Source organism: Hippopotamus amphibius, chromosome 2 (genome assembly GCF_030028045.1).
Source record: "Hippopotamus amphibius kiboko isolate mHipAmp2 chromosome 2, mHipAmp2.hap2, whole genome shotgun sequence".
NCBI classification, from domain to species: domain Eukaryota; kingdom Metazoa; phylum Chordata; class Mammalia; order Artiodactyla; family Hippopotamidae; genus Hippopotamus; species Hippopotamus amphibius.
In genome coordinates this window covers 130,846,619-130,863,687 of record NC_080187.1, presented here as the reverse complement: position 1 = coordinate 130,863,687, position 17,069 = coordinate 130,846,619, and the positions used below count along the sequence as shown (strand labels likewise).

At 51.3% G+C, this 17,069-nt stretch overlaps 1 protein-coding gene across 6 annotated transcripts in view; it reads right to left on the bottom strand.

Annotated features, from left to right (window-relative positions):
* Positions 1–17,069, bottom strand: part of ADAMTS17 (ADAM metallopeptidase with thrombospondin type 1 motif 17) — a 352,116-nt gene that overhangs the window by 283,570 nt on the left and 51,477 nt on the right. For all 6 annotated transcript variants that reach the window (XM_057724212.1, XM_057724214.1, XM_057724213.1 and 3 more), the window contains exon 4: positions 7,208–7,380. In XM_057724212.1, the coding sequence (XP_057580195.1) occupies positions 7,208–7,380 (173 nt within the window). The remainder of the gene's footprint in view (positions 1–7,207; positions 7,381–17,069) is intronic.

Here is a 17,069-nt window from a genome sequence, read left to right as displayed (position 1 = left end):
ATTTATCAATTTTGCTAATTTTTTTGAAGAATCAGTTCTTGGTTTTGTTGATCTTCTCTATTGTTTTTCTATTCTTTATTTATTTCTGCTCTAATCTTTACTATTTCCTTCCTTCAGCTAGCTTTGAGTTTCATTTGCTCTTCTAGCTCCTTAAGGTGTAAAGTTAGGTTATTGATTTGAGATCCTTCTTTTCTTTTAATGTAAACATTTTACAGCTATATATTTCCTTCTGAGCACTGCTTTTACTGTGTCCCATACGTTTTGGTATGTTGTGTTTTCATTTTAATTCAGCTTTATGAATTTTCTCATTTCCCCTGTGATTTCTCCCTTGACCCACTGGTTGTAGAAGAGTGTGTTGTTTAATTTCCACATATTTGTGAATTCTCCAGTTTTCCTTCTGTTACTTATTTCTAACTTAACCCCTCTGTGGTTGGAGAAGATAGTTTGTATGACATCTTTTAAATCTGTTGAGACTTAATCTGTGAGCTAATATACAGTATATCCTGGAGCAGGTCCTATGCGCATTTGAAAAAAAAGGAATATCCTGCTTGCTGTTGTCAGGTAGTGTTCTGTATAACCTGTTAGATCTAGCTGGTTTATTGTGTTGTTCAAGTCCTCTATTTCCTTACTTACCTTCTGTCTAGTTTTCCTATCCACTACTGAGCGGGGGCGGGGCAGGGGTGAAGTCTCTAATTCTTATTATAGAAAATTGCATATTTCTCACTACAATTGTAGAAAGTTTTGCCTCATATATTTTAATGATTTGTTATTAGGTGCATAATTACTTATAACTGTTATATCTTCTTCCTGTATTTTATTAATATACAGTGTCCTTTTATTAATATACAGCCTTTAATTAATATACAGTATCCTGCTTTGTCTCTTGTAACTCTTTTTGACTAAAGTCTATCTTGTATCATATTAGTATAACCAGTCCTGATCTCTTACGGTTATCTGCATGGAATATCTTTTTTTTTTCCATTCTTTTGCTTTCAATTTATTTGTGTCTTTGGATATAAAGTGAGCCTCTTGTACACACTGGAGCATTTTTTATATCCATTCTGCCAATCTGTCTTTCGACTGGAGAGTTTAATCCATACATTTAAGATAACTACTGACAAGGAGGGACTTACTTCTGCATTTTGCTATTTGTTTTCTATATGTTTTATAGCTTTTTTGGTCCCTCATTTCCTGCATTACTGATTTTTTTGCAGGTTGAATTTTTTATGGTGAAACTTCTTAATTCCCTTCTCATTTCCTTTTGTGTATCTTCTAGCTGTTTTCTTTGTGGTTACTATGAGCACTACATTTAACATCCTGAAGTTGCAGCACTCTGGTTTCATCCCAGCTTACATGCAATAGCATACAAAAACTGCAACAAGATGGCTTTTAAAAAGCAAATAAATATGGGATTATAAATCAAGATAAGAACCACCAAGTAAAAAGCACACTGCCATGCTAAAGAGAAAAGGTGGCCTTTTCAGAGGCGTCAGCAAGGAGGGCCGCTCTCAGGGGACATTTACACAGAGACCTAAAAGACAGAGGCGCTAGCTGTGTATGAAGCGGAGCGAAGAACACTGCTGACAAAGAGTTACCACCAGTCAGAGAGGAGCTGGGGCCCCTGAGAGATGGTGGCCCACGTGGCAGGAGGCCATGCTGACGTGCAGAAAGGAATGAAGTCCAGGAGGGGCAGGCGGGCCCCAGCCACACGGCCTGGGAGGCCAGAAGGGGAAGGATTTCCACATCCACCACAATGGAAGCCATAGAGGGCCTCAGCACTGCCTGGTGACAAGGTCCTAATCCTGTCGGAAGAAGGTCTTACTGGCCATTCTGCAGCAAGGACTCAAGAGGGTTAGAAAATGGAAGTGAGGAGCCTAGAAAGAAAACTCCTGCAGCTGTCAAGGTAAAAAATAACGGTGGTTAGTCCAGGGTGGAGATGGAGAGAAAGGACAGATTTGAGATACGCTCGTCACCTTGACAAAGGTGGTACAGGGGTCCCTCGGCCCAGGTTTGAGTCCTCACCCAGCCAGGTTCTCACTGACTGTGCACCCTGCACTCCCCACGAGCCTCTCTTTCCTTCTCTGTAAAATGGGAATGATGAAATCCACTAGGTATGAGGAGGAAGTGACATGAAATCACAAAGCTTCTGTCTGGACTGGTCAGCACATCACAAACACACTCCTTTGTTCTCAAACAAGGGCCGTCAGGCTACTGACTGACATAGACGTAACACGCCACAATTATGACAGGCTATGAAAACCATGAGCACTTGACACCAAATTCTCCCAGCTGTGGGCGTGCTATCATACACCTAGGTCCCGCAAGCCCCCTGGCCTGCCTTGGGGACAGGGACGTGTCTGGGTTTAGCTCCTGGGGTCAGAGTGGCACAAAGAGTTGAGTTGGTCCCCTGCCCACAGAGGCCCAAATGGGAGGGGGGCCGGCGGGGGGGGGGGGGGGGGTGCCTGGACATCGGCACCAGGTAATGCTGGAGAGAAACCCGCTGGAATGAAGGTGGCCGATTTCCTTCCAAATCCAGAAAAGCTAAGGAAACAGAGCTGTTTCAGTCCTATGCACCCACAGAAGACACTGTCTGACGAGAAAGAGAGGCAGGCTGGCCTCACCTTTCTGCGGGCTGTACCTGGGGGCCCTGTCTAATGACAGGGCTCCTTGATCCCACCACAATCTGTTCCCATCCTTCTGGCTTAAAGACGATCTTACTAACAGAAACCCCTTTTCTGAAACAGCCACAGGTAGGAAAGAATTCTTCAGATTTTCAACACTAGCGTTTACGAAACTGAAGGGGGGTGGTGGTGGTAGAGGGTGGCCTTGTTTAAAACAAGGTGCATTGTCTGAAGGTAACTCATTTTTAAATATGCTGAATAGCGACCCATAGCTAGAACAACAGGGACAGGTTGCCAGTGGTGAGAGCCTGTGTGAGTGGATAGGACCCTCCACTCTCATTTGCTTTCTGACCTCGTCAGACGGGCCAAGAAACTCCAAGGGCAGATGACTGAAGGCTGTGTCAGCCTACAAATGCCATACGCCCTTCACCAAAGTGGCACTGCCCTCATTAGGCAGGCCTCATTATGAAACATCTAAATCCCAAGTTAATGTAGCTGGCCCCAGATTTGCCCTCAGTAGCGGGATCTGGAGCCTCCAACGTCATAGCAGCCGCAGCTGAAGAGGAGTGGAGAGTGTCAAATTAAAGCCAAGCAGGACTACCACTCAGTCCCTGTCATTCCGTCCTTACAGCCCATGGCTCGTGGGAAGAACAACGTTCCCACGTACAAGCCCTCTCCCGGCCTGTGATAAAATAGCTTCCCTTGTCCAGATGATAAAGTTGTGAAAGCAAATATCAAACTAGGAGTTTTGCCTTATCACTACTTTAGTTGTTGTAATGAGTGTTTATTGCTTGGACTCATGCCCTGGGCAAAAAGAATAAATGAGATAAAATTACCTACAGGTGAAGGAGTCTGGTGCCAAGCCAGGCCCCAGCAGCCCTCCTCCCGGGCATCCTCTGGGCGACTGCAGCACTGCAACCCATCATTAACCAGCCACAGGGGAGACCTGGGCTTGTGCAAATGCAGAACTCGGAAATATTTCTCAGAAATCAGGGCCAAGCACCATTAAAAGGTAACAGAAGCAATTCCACTTCTGGGTACATATCCAAAAGACGCGAAAGCAGAGACTCAAGACTGTACAGCCTGGTTCACAGCAACATTATCTACCTGAGCCTAAAGGAGGAGGCAACCCAAATGTTCATCAATGGATGAAGAGACAGACAAAATGTAGTCTGTCCCTACAATGGAATATTACATAGCCCAAAAGGAAGGCGATTCTGACACCTGCTACAGCATGGGCCAACCTGGAGGACATCTTGCTGAGTGAAATGAACCAGTCACAGAACAACAAGTCCTGTGTGATTCTACCTACACGCGGTCCCCAGAGCTGTCAGATTCACAGGGACAGAAAGTAGAAGGGTGGTTGTCAGGGGCTGAGGCGAGAATGGGGTGTTTGTGTTTAATGTATAGAGAGTTTCACTTTTGCAAGATGAAAAGAATTCTGCGGATAGATAGTGATGAAGGCTATACAACAGTGTGACTGCACCTAGTGTCACAGAACTACGGGCTTAAAGGTAGGCGAGAGGGACTTTCCTGGTGGCACAGTAGCTAAGAATCCGCCTGCCAATGCAGGGGACACGGGTTCCATCCCGGGCCGGGAAGATCCCACATGCCGCGGAGCAACTAAGCTCATGTGTCACAACTACTGAACCTGCGCTCTAGAGCTCACGAGCCACAACTACCGAGGCCACATGCCGCAAGTACTGAAGCCCATGTGCCAAGAGCCCATGCTCCGCAACAAGAGAGGCCACCGCAGTGAGAAGCCTGTGCACCACAATGAAGAGTAGCCCCCATTCGTCACAACTAAAGAAAGCCTGTGTGCAGCAACAAAGACCCAATGCAGCCAGTAAATAAATTTATTTGTTTATTTATTTATTTATAAAAAAAGGTGAATGAGAGAGAAAATTTTAAGGTATGTATTTTTTTTACCACAAGATTTAAAAATCTGAAGAAAGAAAGAGAGGGAGGAAGGAAGAAAAGAAGAGAGGGAGGGGAGGGAGGGAGGAAGGAAGGAAGGAAGGGGGGAGGGAGGGAGGAAGGAAGGGGGGAGGGAGGAAGGGGGAGGGAGGGGGGAGGAAGGGGGAGGGAGGGAGGAAGGAGGGAGAGAGGAAGGGGGAAGGGGGGAGGGAGGGAGGGAGGAAGGAGGGAAAGCAGGGAGGGAAGAAAAGAAGTTAACGGAACTCCCAGATTGATGACGTAGAACGGGAGGTGAGCAGGTGCCTCGTGCTGTGCCACACGTCCTGAAAAGAGAGCAGTCCCGGATCGGTCCCCCAGGGGGTCCACATCCCGGTTTGCTTTGCAGAAAAGCCCGTCCCATGGGGAGAGGTGCGGGTCCAAACACCAACTCACCTTAGAGACTCTAATCTCCACGCACCACCAAAGCAGCCTCAGCTTTAGAGCTTCTGAGGCGGGGTGGACCAGACACATGGAATTTCCTGCAAACTGATACATGTCCCGAAAGCAAGCACCGGCAAGTCACCTGACAGAGGTCAGGGAGCCAGAGTCTCATCTCCACAGGAGGCAGGATCACCATGGGCTCACCACCCCCATTAGCCCAGGGTGGGGTTCCTGAGCATCTACTGCCCTGTGGCCAGGTATAGGCAGGCTTGGCCTCATGGCCGCAGCCCCGCCACCCTTTCCAGGAGCCTTGCGTTCCTTTGTCGTCAGGCACAAGGCCCTCGGGGCGGCTAAGCCCCTGCCTTGCTGCTCCTCATGCAGGGGGAGCTGGCCCACAGAGGTTCCAACACTGCCTGCCGGCTCTGTGCTCAGAGCAGGGGTCCTGGTCCAGGCCTGTCTGGCCTAAAACCCACACGTCTAACCCCTGACCCCTTTTCCTCTCCAAAGTCCTTCCTGACCCTGATCCCACCTAGCGAGGCTCTTTTCTCTTCTCTCCCTCAGCCAAGATCGTCTGCGATGCTGTTTCCACGTCTTCACTTCCTGGTCTCATTTCCGTTTGCCCCTACACAGCTTCCACCCACAACAAGCCCTAAAGCTATTCCCTCGGGGACTGCCGCAGCATCCGGCATTGTCAACCCCTCCCTTCCTGCACCGCTCACCTCTTTCCTTAGGGACAACCCCCACCCAGTCTGTCTGCCCTTCTGCCAGCTCCCCATCCTCTGTCTGGCCCCCCAGGACTGGCGCTCCACTGGGCCGTCTGTGGGCGGCTTCCCTTCTCCCTGACGTGCTCCACCAGGACAAGGCTGGCCACACCAACAGCTGCAGCTCCCAGCTCTGCGCCGATCGGCCCCAGTCCCTACTTCCAGCCAGGCCCTCATCCTGAGCTCCCCCGAGGAACTCGAAGCCAGCATATCCAGACTAGAGCTCCTCGCTCTGTCCCAAATGCTCTGCTCCTTCTTTTCCCATCCAGCTGCCCCACCACCTACCCCGGCACCCAGATTACAGCCCCGGTGTCCCCTGGATTTCTCGTGCCACCTCCTCCTGCCTCTCCAAGCCAGGCACCAAGTCCTGTGGGTCTTTCCCCCCACACATCCTCCTCTCTGCACGACGGCCTCCTCCATCCCCACGCCTGCCCCCTTCGTTCAGACCCCCTCACCTCACGCACTCCACTCCCAGTGCTCCTTCTCGCCTTTCCCGCTCCAACCCACCCGAGGGTGGCTCTTCCAAACCTCACTCCCCACACATCTGCCCCCGTCAGCGGCCCTGCTCCGCGGGACGCCTCTCCCTCCCTCCACACCCTGACCCTGTGCGTGTCCCCACATGAAGGCTGCCCCACTCCCTGCTGCGGCCACATCACACCACCCGCCCTCCCCTCCCCCGGACGCAGCCCCTACGGCACCCGCAGCATGACCTGCCCCCACTCCCCGCGTCTGGCAAACACGTGCGCTCAGTTGAAAGGTCAGCTCTTTCGTGACACCTTCATGGGCAGGGTGATCACTCCCCAGCCCCGGGCGCTCCCTGCAGATGTCTGCTAAAACACAGTCTGCCACACCGCTGCCTTCTGAGGGAAGGGCCGGGTCTTTTTGCATCTGTAACCCCAGCACCTAACACAATGCCAGGAGGTCTTCACAACGCTCGTCAGGAGAGTGGACGGACAGGTGGAGCTGGGATGCACGCAAACATCCGTCTGCGTCTAAAATTCTGTGTGGCCCCTCCCCCACTGACTCGCCAAGTGAAGGTTTCCCTCACTCCCTCCACCCGTCAAATCGCATGCAGACACGGGCTCCTTCCTCGTTCCCTCAACTACATAACCTCTCCTCCTGGCACACGACAAGCTCCGTTTTACAGTAGAGTCTGATCTTGATTCCTCCCACTAGGCTGTTGGCTCCTTAGAGCAGGGACTGACTTACTCAGCACCGAATCCCCTTGGAGGGGCATTGACCCACAGAAAGGGTCTTGGGAGGCCTCCGGTGAGGAGCGCGGGCGGGCTCCCACCACAGAGCAGACGTGGGCCCCGATCCCACACCAGCCCGGGTTGGCAGGTCCGGCCTCTCCCTGGGGGTGCCCCCCAGCCCCCGGCACGCGGCTCCGCCCAGGGTCACAAGGCCGTGTGTGTCCCCATCCCCCCACCAGAAGAAGATGCTCAGAAGAGGAAGCAGAGCCCCGGTCAGGCGCCGGCCTGGACTCACCATGTTCATGACAGTGAGGATGAACCTCTGGGCAGCCTCGGCCCCGTGGTACTGCACCATGTCGGCGTCGGCCACCACCAGCGTCTCCACCGTGTGCTCGGTGGTCAGCCGGATGGCGTTCCTCCGCTCCCGCCAGTCTTGCGACGGCCAGCCCCTCCTCGGCTTCTTCTTTTCTAGAAAACAAGAGACATCCGTGCAGCCCTTGGCATATTGGCTTCCCGTCCACGTGGTGAACAGGCCTTCCGTCGAGCCTCCCCAAGAGAGTGGTCGGTCTCCCCTGGCCGGTGGCCAGGCCCGGCATCCTTCACCCTCTGTGGCCACAGCCGAGCCTGTGAGCCCAGATGTCACAAGGGTCTCGCCTGCCCACCATAGCAGCAAGGGGGCAGATGGGGCCGAAGGTCACAGGAGAGAAACCCTGTCCCTGCAGGGAACGGGGAGAACAGCACAGTCTGTGGAGGAAAAGGAAGGCTGGGCCCGGTGGGGAATGTTAATAATATAGACCCACGAGGCTTTCTGAAAGTGTTGCGACGCACTGCTGGTAACCGGGGCCAGCCAGCAGGGGCCTGGAAGAGCGTCGTCCAGAGACCACGCCAAGAGTCACAAATAAGAAGCCACAAACGGGGGCTTCCCTGGTGGCGCAGTGCTTATGAATCCGCCCACCAACACAGGGGACACGGGCTCAATCCCTGGTCCAGGAAGATCCCACGTGCTGCAGAGCAGCTAAGCCCATGCGCCACAACAACTGAGCCTGCACTCTAGAGCCCTCGAGACACAACTGCTGAGCCCACATGCTACAACTACTGAGCCCGTGCACCTAGAGCCCGTGCTCTGCAACAAGAGAATCCACCGCAACGTGTAGCCTGCACACGGCAACAAAGAACAGACCCCGCTCACCACAACTAGGAAAAGCCTGCACACAGCAACAAAGACCCAACGCAGCCAATAAATTAATTGATTAATTTTTTTAAAAAAGAAGAAGAAGCCACAAATGTTAGCAGGCACAAAAGTAGCATCTCAAACAACAACAACAAAACCCCCACAGAATCAGAAAAAAAAAATCGCAGGACACACACATCCAGGCCAAGATTCGAGTTCGCTTTCCTCCCCACAGAGAAGGGTTATTAGTAAACAGTGAGTAATCCTCTGCTGACTCTTCAGATCAACTAATTCCCTAGAAGATCTTACTGTGCCAAACAGCTATGGTCATTGATCTGAGCCCACGTCAGGGCATCTGGACGCTCAAGGCTGCCATGTGAGGGCTGACATACAGAACTGTAGGTGCAATCGCCTCTGACCAACATCAAGGGCTGAGATGAATAACACACACCTTCAGAATCCGAATGTGAACAGAAAGGCAGGTCCTTAATTTGATAGCTATCATTTCCATTTTATGCCAGCCCACACGGAAGCCGTTCTGCTACAACTTCCACGCAGTAAACCCAACAGCCCAACCCACGTGTGCACAAACGGGCTTCATAAAGTGACCCAGTCATTCCAGAACAAAAGACACACACCATAAAACCACCTGGAATATGGGCCACAGGGTACAAACAAGAACAGTCTGTGCAGTGAGACAAACTGGAAAACAATCTATAAACCCAACCACAGAGAAAGCCAACAATGGTAAAACAGCAGGCAGCCAGGAAAAGCACAATTGTGAAGATTATTTAGCGATGTAGAGAGAAGCAGATATAAATCTATAGATACAGCTAAATCCCAACTTTGCAAAGATTTTACACACAAGTGTCTTCAGGCGCCAGAGATAATAAACAAGTAACCTTAGGAAGAACTTTAAAAAGTGAATGGTGGGTGATGTATGATTTTCATTTTTCTTTTCTTTCTTTCCCTCTGTATTTTCCAAATTTATACAATGAACAAGTATTACTTTATTTAAAGTATTACCACTGAGTTTGAGAAAAACACAGAAGTCACTTTTAACCTCTAAGCAAGAAAAGAGAAGGTCTGGGGGAGCAAAGTATGTCACTTGATTTATCACAGAAACACACGACAAAAGGTGTGAATGTCTTGTCAACCTGCAGGGTGGTTCCCTCCTCCCCAAAGCAGGCCCACCTCCCATGGAGACTTCCAGGCCTCAGGAATGCAATACAGGAAGGCAGGGTCTATCCTAAGATAAAAGGTAAGGTCTCAGATGGTACCGCCTTTGCACGTGGCCAAGATGAAAGGGTCCCCTTGTTGGTGATCCCTCTTTGGACCTACACCCACATTCACCAGTGGGTCCTCTCTGAACACAAGGAAGGTGGATCATGGGTGACCTCCAAATCCTGGGCTCAGCCTGCCTGCCAGCACTCACTGCCTGGACCAGGCCCACCTTGGAATTTCTAATCAGCCATTTCACCCTTTCTTTTTTTTTTTTTTTGGCTGTGTTGGGTCTTCGTTGCTGCACATGGGCTTTCTCTGGTTGTGGCGAGCGGGGGCTACTCTTTGTTGTGGTACGTGGGCTTCTCAGTACAGTGGCTTCTCTTGTTGCGGAGCATGGGCTCTATACGCGTGGGCTTCAGTAGTTGCAGCACACAGGCTCAGTAGCTGTGGCTCGTAGACTCTAGAGCACAGGCTCAGTAGTTGTGGTGCACTGGCTTCGTTACTCCACGGCATGTGGGATCTTCCCGGACCAGGCATCGAGCTCGTGTCCCCTGCATTGGCAGGCGGATTCTTAACCACTGTGCCAGCAAGGAAGTCCCTTACCCTCATTTTAAAGCAGCAGAAGTAAAGGGCCACCCAAGCAGGAGCTGTGCTGTAACCAGCACACCCACATTCTCTCAGGTGACACGAGCCAAACGGTGCCTCAGCTCCTCCCAAAGTTGGGATTTATCACCCATCTCTCAGTATCCCAACTCGTAAACTCCTCTGCAGCTATTCCCAGACTGGCTGCTCGTTTTCACACCACGTCTATATTTTCTGATTCCGGATGAAAAGAGCTGCATTTTCAGCAGGGCCTAAAGGATGCACTAGTAACATTTCTCTGGGAGATGGCGAGCTTAAACATATAAGAGGTGAGTACTAAGAAAGGTAGCCCAGCACTCCCGGCCAGAGGAGCAGATCACCCCTGGACATTTCACACATCCAAATGCTGCAGTGGGCATCGGGCTTTCACGTAGGAACAAACAAGACCTGCCCCTCCCTCCCTAATGGACCTTGGAGAGCTAATAAACAGGGGGTTATAAAGGGCGAAATGTTGCATGTTAACACATGCCGAGAATACTCAGTCACAGGTAAAACACAACGGTCAGATGCTCTGTGGTTTTTAAAGAGTTTACGCTACGCCCACCTCATCTGTCCCTTTCACTGCCCCCAGTCCCAGGCCCAGCACACGCTGCGAAGTAAACACTCGCTGAACGAACGCATGCTTGAGTGAGTGAACGAATGGACGCATGGATGAATGCCTGAGTGGAATCCCTATTTCCCACAGAAAAAAGCTGAAGTCAGGCACTGGGCAGGAGTAAACTTGGCCCTAGAACCCAGGCTTCACCCCACAGCTCCGACTCTCCAGCCTGCACTGGCTTTAGGTTCGAACACACTCCTCGCTGTTGTCTGAACTTAAAATGCAGGGATGGGAAGGGCCACAGAAAGCTCAGCAGGAAAGGATGCTGTGTGTTGACCTGGTGGCTGCAGGACCCGACCAGGAGGAGAAGCCTTCAGTCACTGTCCCTTCCGCTCAGACAGCCTCCATTCATGCCAGGCCCTTGGGCATCCGCAGCGACTACACAGCTAGCTCCCAGGGCATGCGTGCTCCTGCCTGAGCCCCCCTCGCCAAGAACGGCTAACTGGGGCTATCCCACCACAACCACGCTAGGCTGGCTGGTGACCCCTACTCACTCCAGGGCTCTCTCCTGTCCCAAGCACGAGGGGAGAGACCTCAAGCCTCAATTCAGAGCCCCCGCAGCCAGGTGGGTTTCAGGAAATCAGAATTCTTCAGATTTCGAAAGGCAATGCGGGACTTCCCTGGTGGCACCGTGGTTAAGAATCCGCCTGCCAATGCAGGGGACATGGGTTCGATCCCTCTCCGGGAAGATCCCACGTGCCATGCAGCAACGAAGACCATGTGTCACAACTACTGAGCCTGCGCTCTAGAGTCCGAGAGCCACAACTGTTGAGCCCACGTGCCACATGACTGAGTGCCTAGAGCCCGTGCTCCACAACAAGAGAAGCCACTGCAATGAGAAGCCCACACACTGCAACAATGAGTAGCCCCTGGTCACCGCAACTAGAGAAAGTCTGCACGCAGCAACAGAGACCCAAACACAGCCATAAATAAATAAATAATTACAAAAAAAAAAAAAGGCAATGCGGTGCCCAGGGCACATACTGAACATCCCTTCCAGTGAGGTATAGGGCAGCAAGCCATCATCCAAGGCACCACTCCTTCTGCAGTGAAACAAGTAAATAAAGATGCTGAACAGTCAGTGTCCAAAAGCCTGGACTGGGGAATAACAGGTAAGAGACGGAGGACCTGCATTCCCGCCCCCTGCAGGTGGGAAGAGGGGTTGAGGGGAGGGAAGCTCGCCCTCTTCCTCTCTCCCTGCTCCACCAGCAAAGCTCTAGAGCCAACACTTTTGATGATTCTTCCTTTCCTACAGGGAGAACAAAACCACAATCTATTTTGACCTTTAATTCCACGAACTGCATAAATATACCCCAATAAAGTTTCATCAGTACCAATATTCACAGATAAGCATATGGAAAAGCAAGAAGAAAAACACCAATGTCAGAAAAACATGGGTGCTGGATTTAGACCTCACAAGAGAGGTCAAAGTTCAAGTCCGGGCAGGCGTGCAGCCACCTGGGGGCCCTCCAAGCTCACTTGTAATTAGCTGCCTCCTCCACTGTGGGAACAAGGGAGGCAGCCCTCACCCCACTGATGAGGACAGACCAGAGCCTGCGGGGCCCCAGGCCCTCTCCTGTTGTCACAGACACCGGGGATCATTCCCAAGTCCAGCCCAGCAGTTTCTTTTGCCAGCTAGGGCTTGGTGCTGACTTGGTAGATTTTCAATGGCTGGCTTCATATTATTTTTCTTACATTTATTTTCCCCTTGCCTCAATTATCCATTAAAAAAGAAAACTGTGTGCAAGTTACCCTGAACCTTGTTTGGAATAAGATGCAGGAGAGAAAAAGACAAGGAAGAAACCAAGGGCATTCTAAATGTTGTACTTTTAGCATATTCAAATGATTACTTATTCTAAGAGTTTGGGGACAGCTGAAAATTCTGAGCAAATACATAATTTACTGTAGTTGTTAGCTTTGTTCTTGGTAAACTAAAAAATAAGCTCAGTTATGAATTGCCAGGCTCTATATAGAATAGAAACTAGTTTAACAAGTATCTGTGTATTCACTAGGGAAAACCAATGCATAAACCACAAAATATTTGGTGTGAGATTTCAAACAGCGGGAGCCAGCCCTGAAATTACTCCACGTCCCACTGCACAAGGAGGGTCCTTGCAGTCTGGTTCTATAATGTCATCTGCAGAGAAGCCCTCAGGTTACTCTTTGTGCCAAAGGAGCACCGCCAGCTGCAGAAGCAAATTAGAGGCAAGACAGACATGGTGGAGGAAACGGAGGCTGCTGCCCAAGGGCACTAGGCTCTTCAGACTGAGATGACAAAGAGGAGTCCCCAACACTAGGAACTAGGTAGCAGGTGTCCAACATGCTTACAGAGACAACAGGAAGATGCAGACTTAACCTGAACTTGTCATTCAAGCCAGAAAAACAAACATTTCCCCCCTCACAGCACTCAAGGTCCAGACACAAGAACATCCCCACCTGGGCACACTGGCACAGTGGACAACCAGAACCCTCAGCCCCAGGGAAGAGTCCAGAACCAGGTATTCTCTTAGCTGCACTGACCATGGGTTTTCTCCAGCTCTCTCGTGGGCAGGACAAGGGCCATCCCACCAGAAGCCCTCAGCACCAGTGTGATGTGTTGCAAAGAATTCACCTGCACTCAGAGGAAGGCCACCTGTCTCTCGTTCTCACCCGGAGGCACAGACTCCGTGATTTGCACCCAATCACCCTGAGATCTTTGAAAGCCCTGGGTGAGGAGTCTCTTCCCGTGCTGGCAGAGGGGTCTACACTGCAGGACTGTGGCTGGCCACGGCAGGACCGGCCCCGGTGCCCAGTGTGCACAGGGAGCTGGGAGCTCTTTACCCCAGGGGCCATGGAGGCCTCCGGATGGGCAGCAGCCAATGACAAGAATTTAAAACAGGGCTGTGGTCTGGGGCAGACCAGAGGATGTGCCTGGCTCAACCACAGGCCACCTGCAGGACGCTGAGGAGGCCTCAGAACCTCTCCAAGCTTTACGTGACAGTGTTCAAAATCAGAATAATCACACCCACCACACAGGCTGCACAGCGATTAAGTGAGATGCATACGTAGCACTCAGTTCATTCTCTGGAATGTTATGATTCTTTAGTAAATTACAATGACAATGATGATGGTGGTGGCCAAGGACAGAGTTTTAGAGTCAGAACGCCTGGATTCAAATCCAGGCTCCCGACTCCTCTGTCTGATCTGAGGCAAATCATGTGCCCTCTTTTTGCCTAAGATAATTCATCAATGAGGTAGAGGGACAACAGCTCCTCCCTCAATGGGCTGTGGGCAGGCTTAAAGGAGATCCCAGGTGTAAGCCCTGAGCAGAGCACCTGGCTCATAGTAAGTGCTCAGTAAAGCTTAGCTTGACTGATGACTGACCACTGGTGTTCTTCATAGAGACAGCTGATGAGCATGGGCCCAGGAGCTTCAGCTAGGGTGTCCTGGCCGGCCGTGTGACCCAGGCAGGTCACCTGGGTCTCCCTCCCAATGCTGGTGAGGAAGAAACGAGACAGCCCCAGGAAGCTCAGAAGAGCTTCTGGCAGGAGAAAGCGCACAGCCAATGCTGCAATCAGGAGGAGGAACAGGAGACAGGTCTGGAGACACAGCCGACCTACAGAGAAACCTTCTGAAGCGGTAAACAGTCCTCCCAACCCACAATGTGCATATAGCGGATTTTAGTTTTCATACAAGGTTTCCCCCAGGGAATCACTTTGGTTAGAACCCCCACTTTCACACCTTATTCCCAGGGGCTGTCTGTTTCCAGGACATGCCCTGGGAAGTCATTTCTAGGAAGAAGTCATTCCTTCTGAAAGCTTTCTGGATGAAGCACACTGGCCCATGTGAGCGCTGGGGACAGGTGAGTCACACCTGCCATGCCAGAGCACTGAGGACCCGAAGCTGCGGCCTGGTCCCCCCACAGCCTCCACACTGTACTGACGTCCCCTCCCTGAGGACTGCGTCAGCCACACCTATAGACGAGCAAACTGAGGCACCAAGAAATGTGTTCAACATCTTGCTGGAGGCCACAAACCCGGCTGCCTGGCAGTCCAGCCCTGCAGTCTAACTGCCATCCATTCTGCCCTTGAATTTGGTTCTGAGTTTCCTGAAATCAGGGGAAAGAAATGTTTAAGGTAGACATGCTAGATGATCGGTTTTACACTCTCCTCCAATAGGAGGGATACCATTCCTCAGGGAAAGACAATATTTTCCTAACACCAATTTCTAAAATAAAAATACCAAGTCAGACTTCATCTACGGGCCACTGGGGATGCCCTAGGCAGTATTTTCCACATTTTATGACAAACTTGATCATGAATTTTGTTTAGTTCTATCTTACAGGAGGCTGCTATAACACGGAAGGACTGAAAATTAAAACACTCATCAAAGGGAATTCCAAAGAAATTCCACTGCGTGTTCCAAGTCGGCAGCCTCAAGTGACCCCTCAGCTCCGGGGCGGCAGTGAGAGCCCAGAAGTGGGGCCAAGGGCCCAGCAGCCAACATAACAGGAGGGCAAGGGCGGGGCCGCTGAACCAAGAAAGGGGGATGACGGGTGGCCTGGGTCACAAAGAAGAGGCGAGAGCACAGATGGGGACACTGGCAGGCAGGGAGGCACAGCCCACCCACGGCACCAAGCGTCTGCAGCGCCCCCACCTGGCCTGGCTGGACTGCCACGCGGGACACGTGGACGGGCCTTTCTTTTTTCTGTACGTGCCACGTCAAAAACAAATTCAAAACTAGAAAACAGAAGCACCCATGAGAACAGGAAAACCTCTCAGACCAGACTAAGCAGGAGGCTGGAGCTCTGGGGTCCACCCAGCTTGCCCAAGGGACCCCCTCCCCCCCGGGGCCCACTGCGGGTGGAGGACCTGGACAGCCCACGCTGAGGTGCTCGGAGTGCCCCCTGAGTCCCCTGCTCCCCAGAAATCCTGCAAACTCCAAACTTCCATCCATGTGATAGTCTCACGTGTGTCTCTGCTCGCCTTCTGGGCTAGCCTGTGAGATTAAGGACCCAAACATCGCCCTCTAGACCCAGCAAAGCGCCAAGCACTGCCTGGAGCACAGTAGGAACATTCGAGAATCATACGTAGTTGAGTGAATGTTTTTAACTCTTTGAAATTCCTAATTAATAACAAGGTTAAGTTTCCAGGAACTTAACCTAAATATCCTGAAACTGAATTCTCACACAGCACTCCCTCCACCCAGGGAGGAGGGGCAACGCTCACCAGAGGAGCCCAGCTGTGACCTCCGACAGAGCCGGGGACGGTCTGCCCATGCTGGGGGGCGGGGCGCGGGGGCGCGCGTCCTCATCTCTAAAACGGGGATAATTACGCTGCTCTCTTAGGGTGCGCGTGGGGAAAACAACACCGGCTCAGGTATACAGTAAGCACGCTCCAATCACGCTGCTAGCCTTACGTGTATCCTTATGACATTGCTCTTACTGCTCTTAACTAGTAGGGACTAAATGCTAATTTTTAAACTTTGCATGCATGACCCAGAACCAATAGTGGGTGCCGCTATACACCCTACAGGGTCTGATCAGGCCTCTAGTCTAGACACTCATCAATCAACTTGTTGTCTTCGCTTATTTCTTACTGGGTAGGGACGTGAAAGAATTTCTCTAAGGACATCCTCAATCATGCAACAATAAATTATAATAATACAAAAATAACAATTTCAAGAGGAGTGGCGTATAACTCCTGCTCAACATCCCAGTGCAACCTCCCAACATTCCAGAGGGTGGAATATTTTAATCATCAGAAACATGATGGAACACAAAACATGACTGTACATGAAATCAGCTATTTAAACCATGAAACGTTCATGACATTTCACACAGGATGGGAGAATGGAAATCAAATGTTTCTTATTAAGATGGAAAACAGACAGTGTGAGTCCATCTCCTTGGAGCAGAGACCAGCTGTCCCCACAAGCGAGATTTCCGTGTACAGACACCCCCGCCCCAGCCACACCAACCCACTTGCAAGGCACCAAAGCCACCACTGCCACAGCGTGAAAAATAGTCAGATGTGTGGTTTCAACGGCATGTTAAGAGCCCCACTATCTTTTGTATGTAACTGTTTCAAAATAAGCAGCCATGAGATATAATAAAAACACCTGCAGGGTGGGAGCTGGGAACTCTGAAAATTCACCTGGGCCTGATCTCGATGCCCCTGAAGGTGCCACTTAACAGAAAGGGATCCATTTCCCGAGCCCCAGTATTTGCCCTTTTTCTCCCAACCCTCTCTTGCGCACTCCACTCTGGGGCTGGGGGCCTGCAAACTACTTCCCGGACTCCCTTGCCAGCTGGCTTCCTGTTCGGCGCTGCCAACAGAGGGCACTGGAGGGAGACTGGAAGGCAGGCGATGGGGAGAATGGGCTCCGGTGCTTCAGCTTAGGGTGGCCTTGTTCCAGCAGCAGGGGGCAGCTGTGGTTCCAGCCTGGTCCAGCTCCTGGGGAGCTCCTGGCCCAGACTCCTCATCCCCCTCAGAGGTCCATCCACAAGGACACCCGCTAGGCTGTACATCGTTGGTGGTCCGA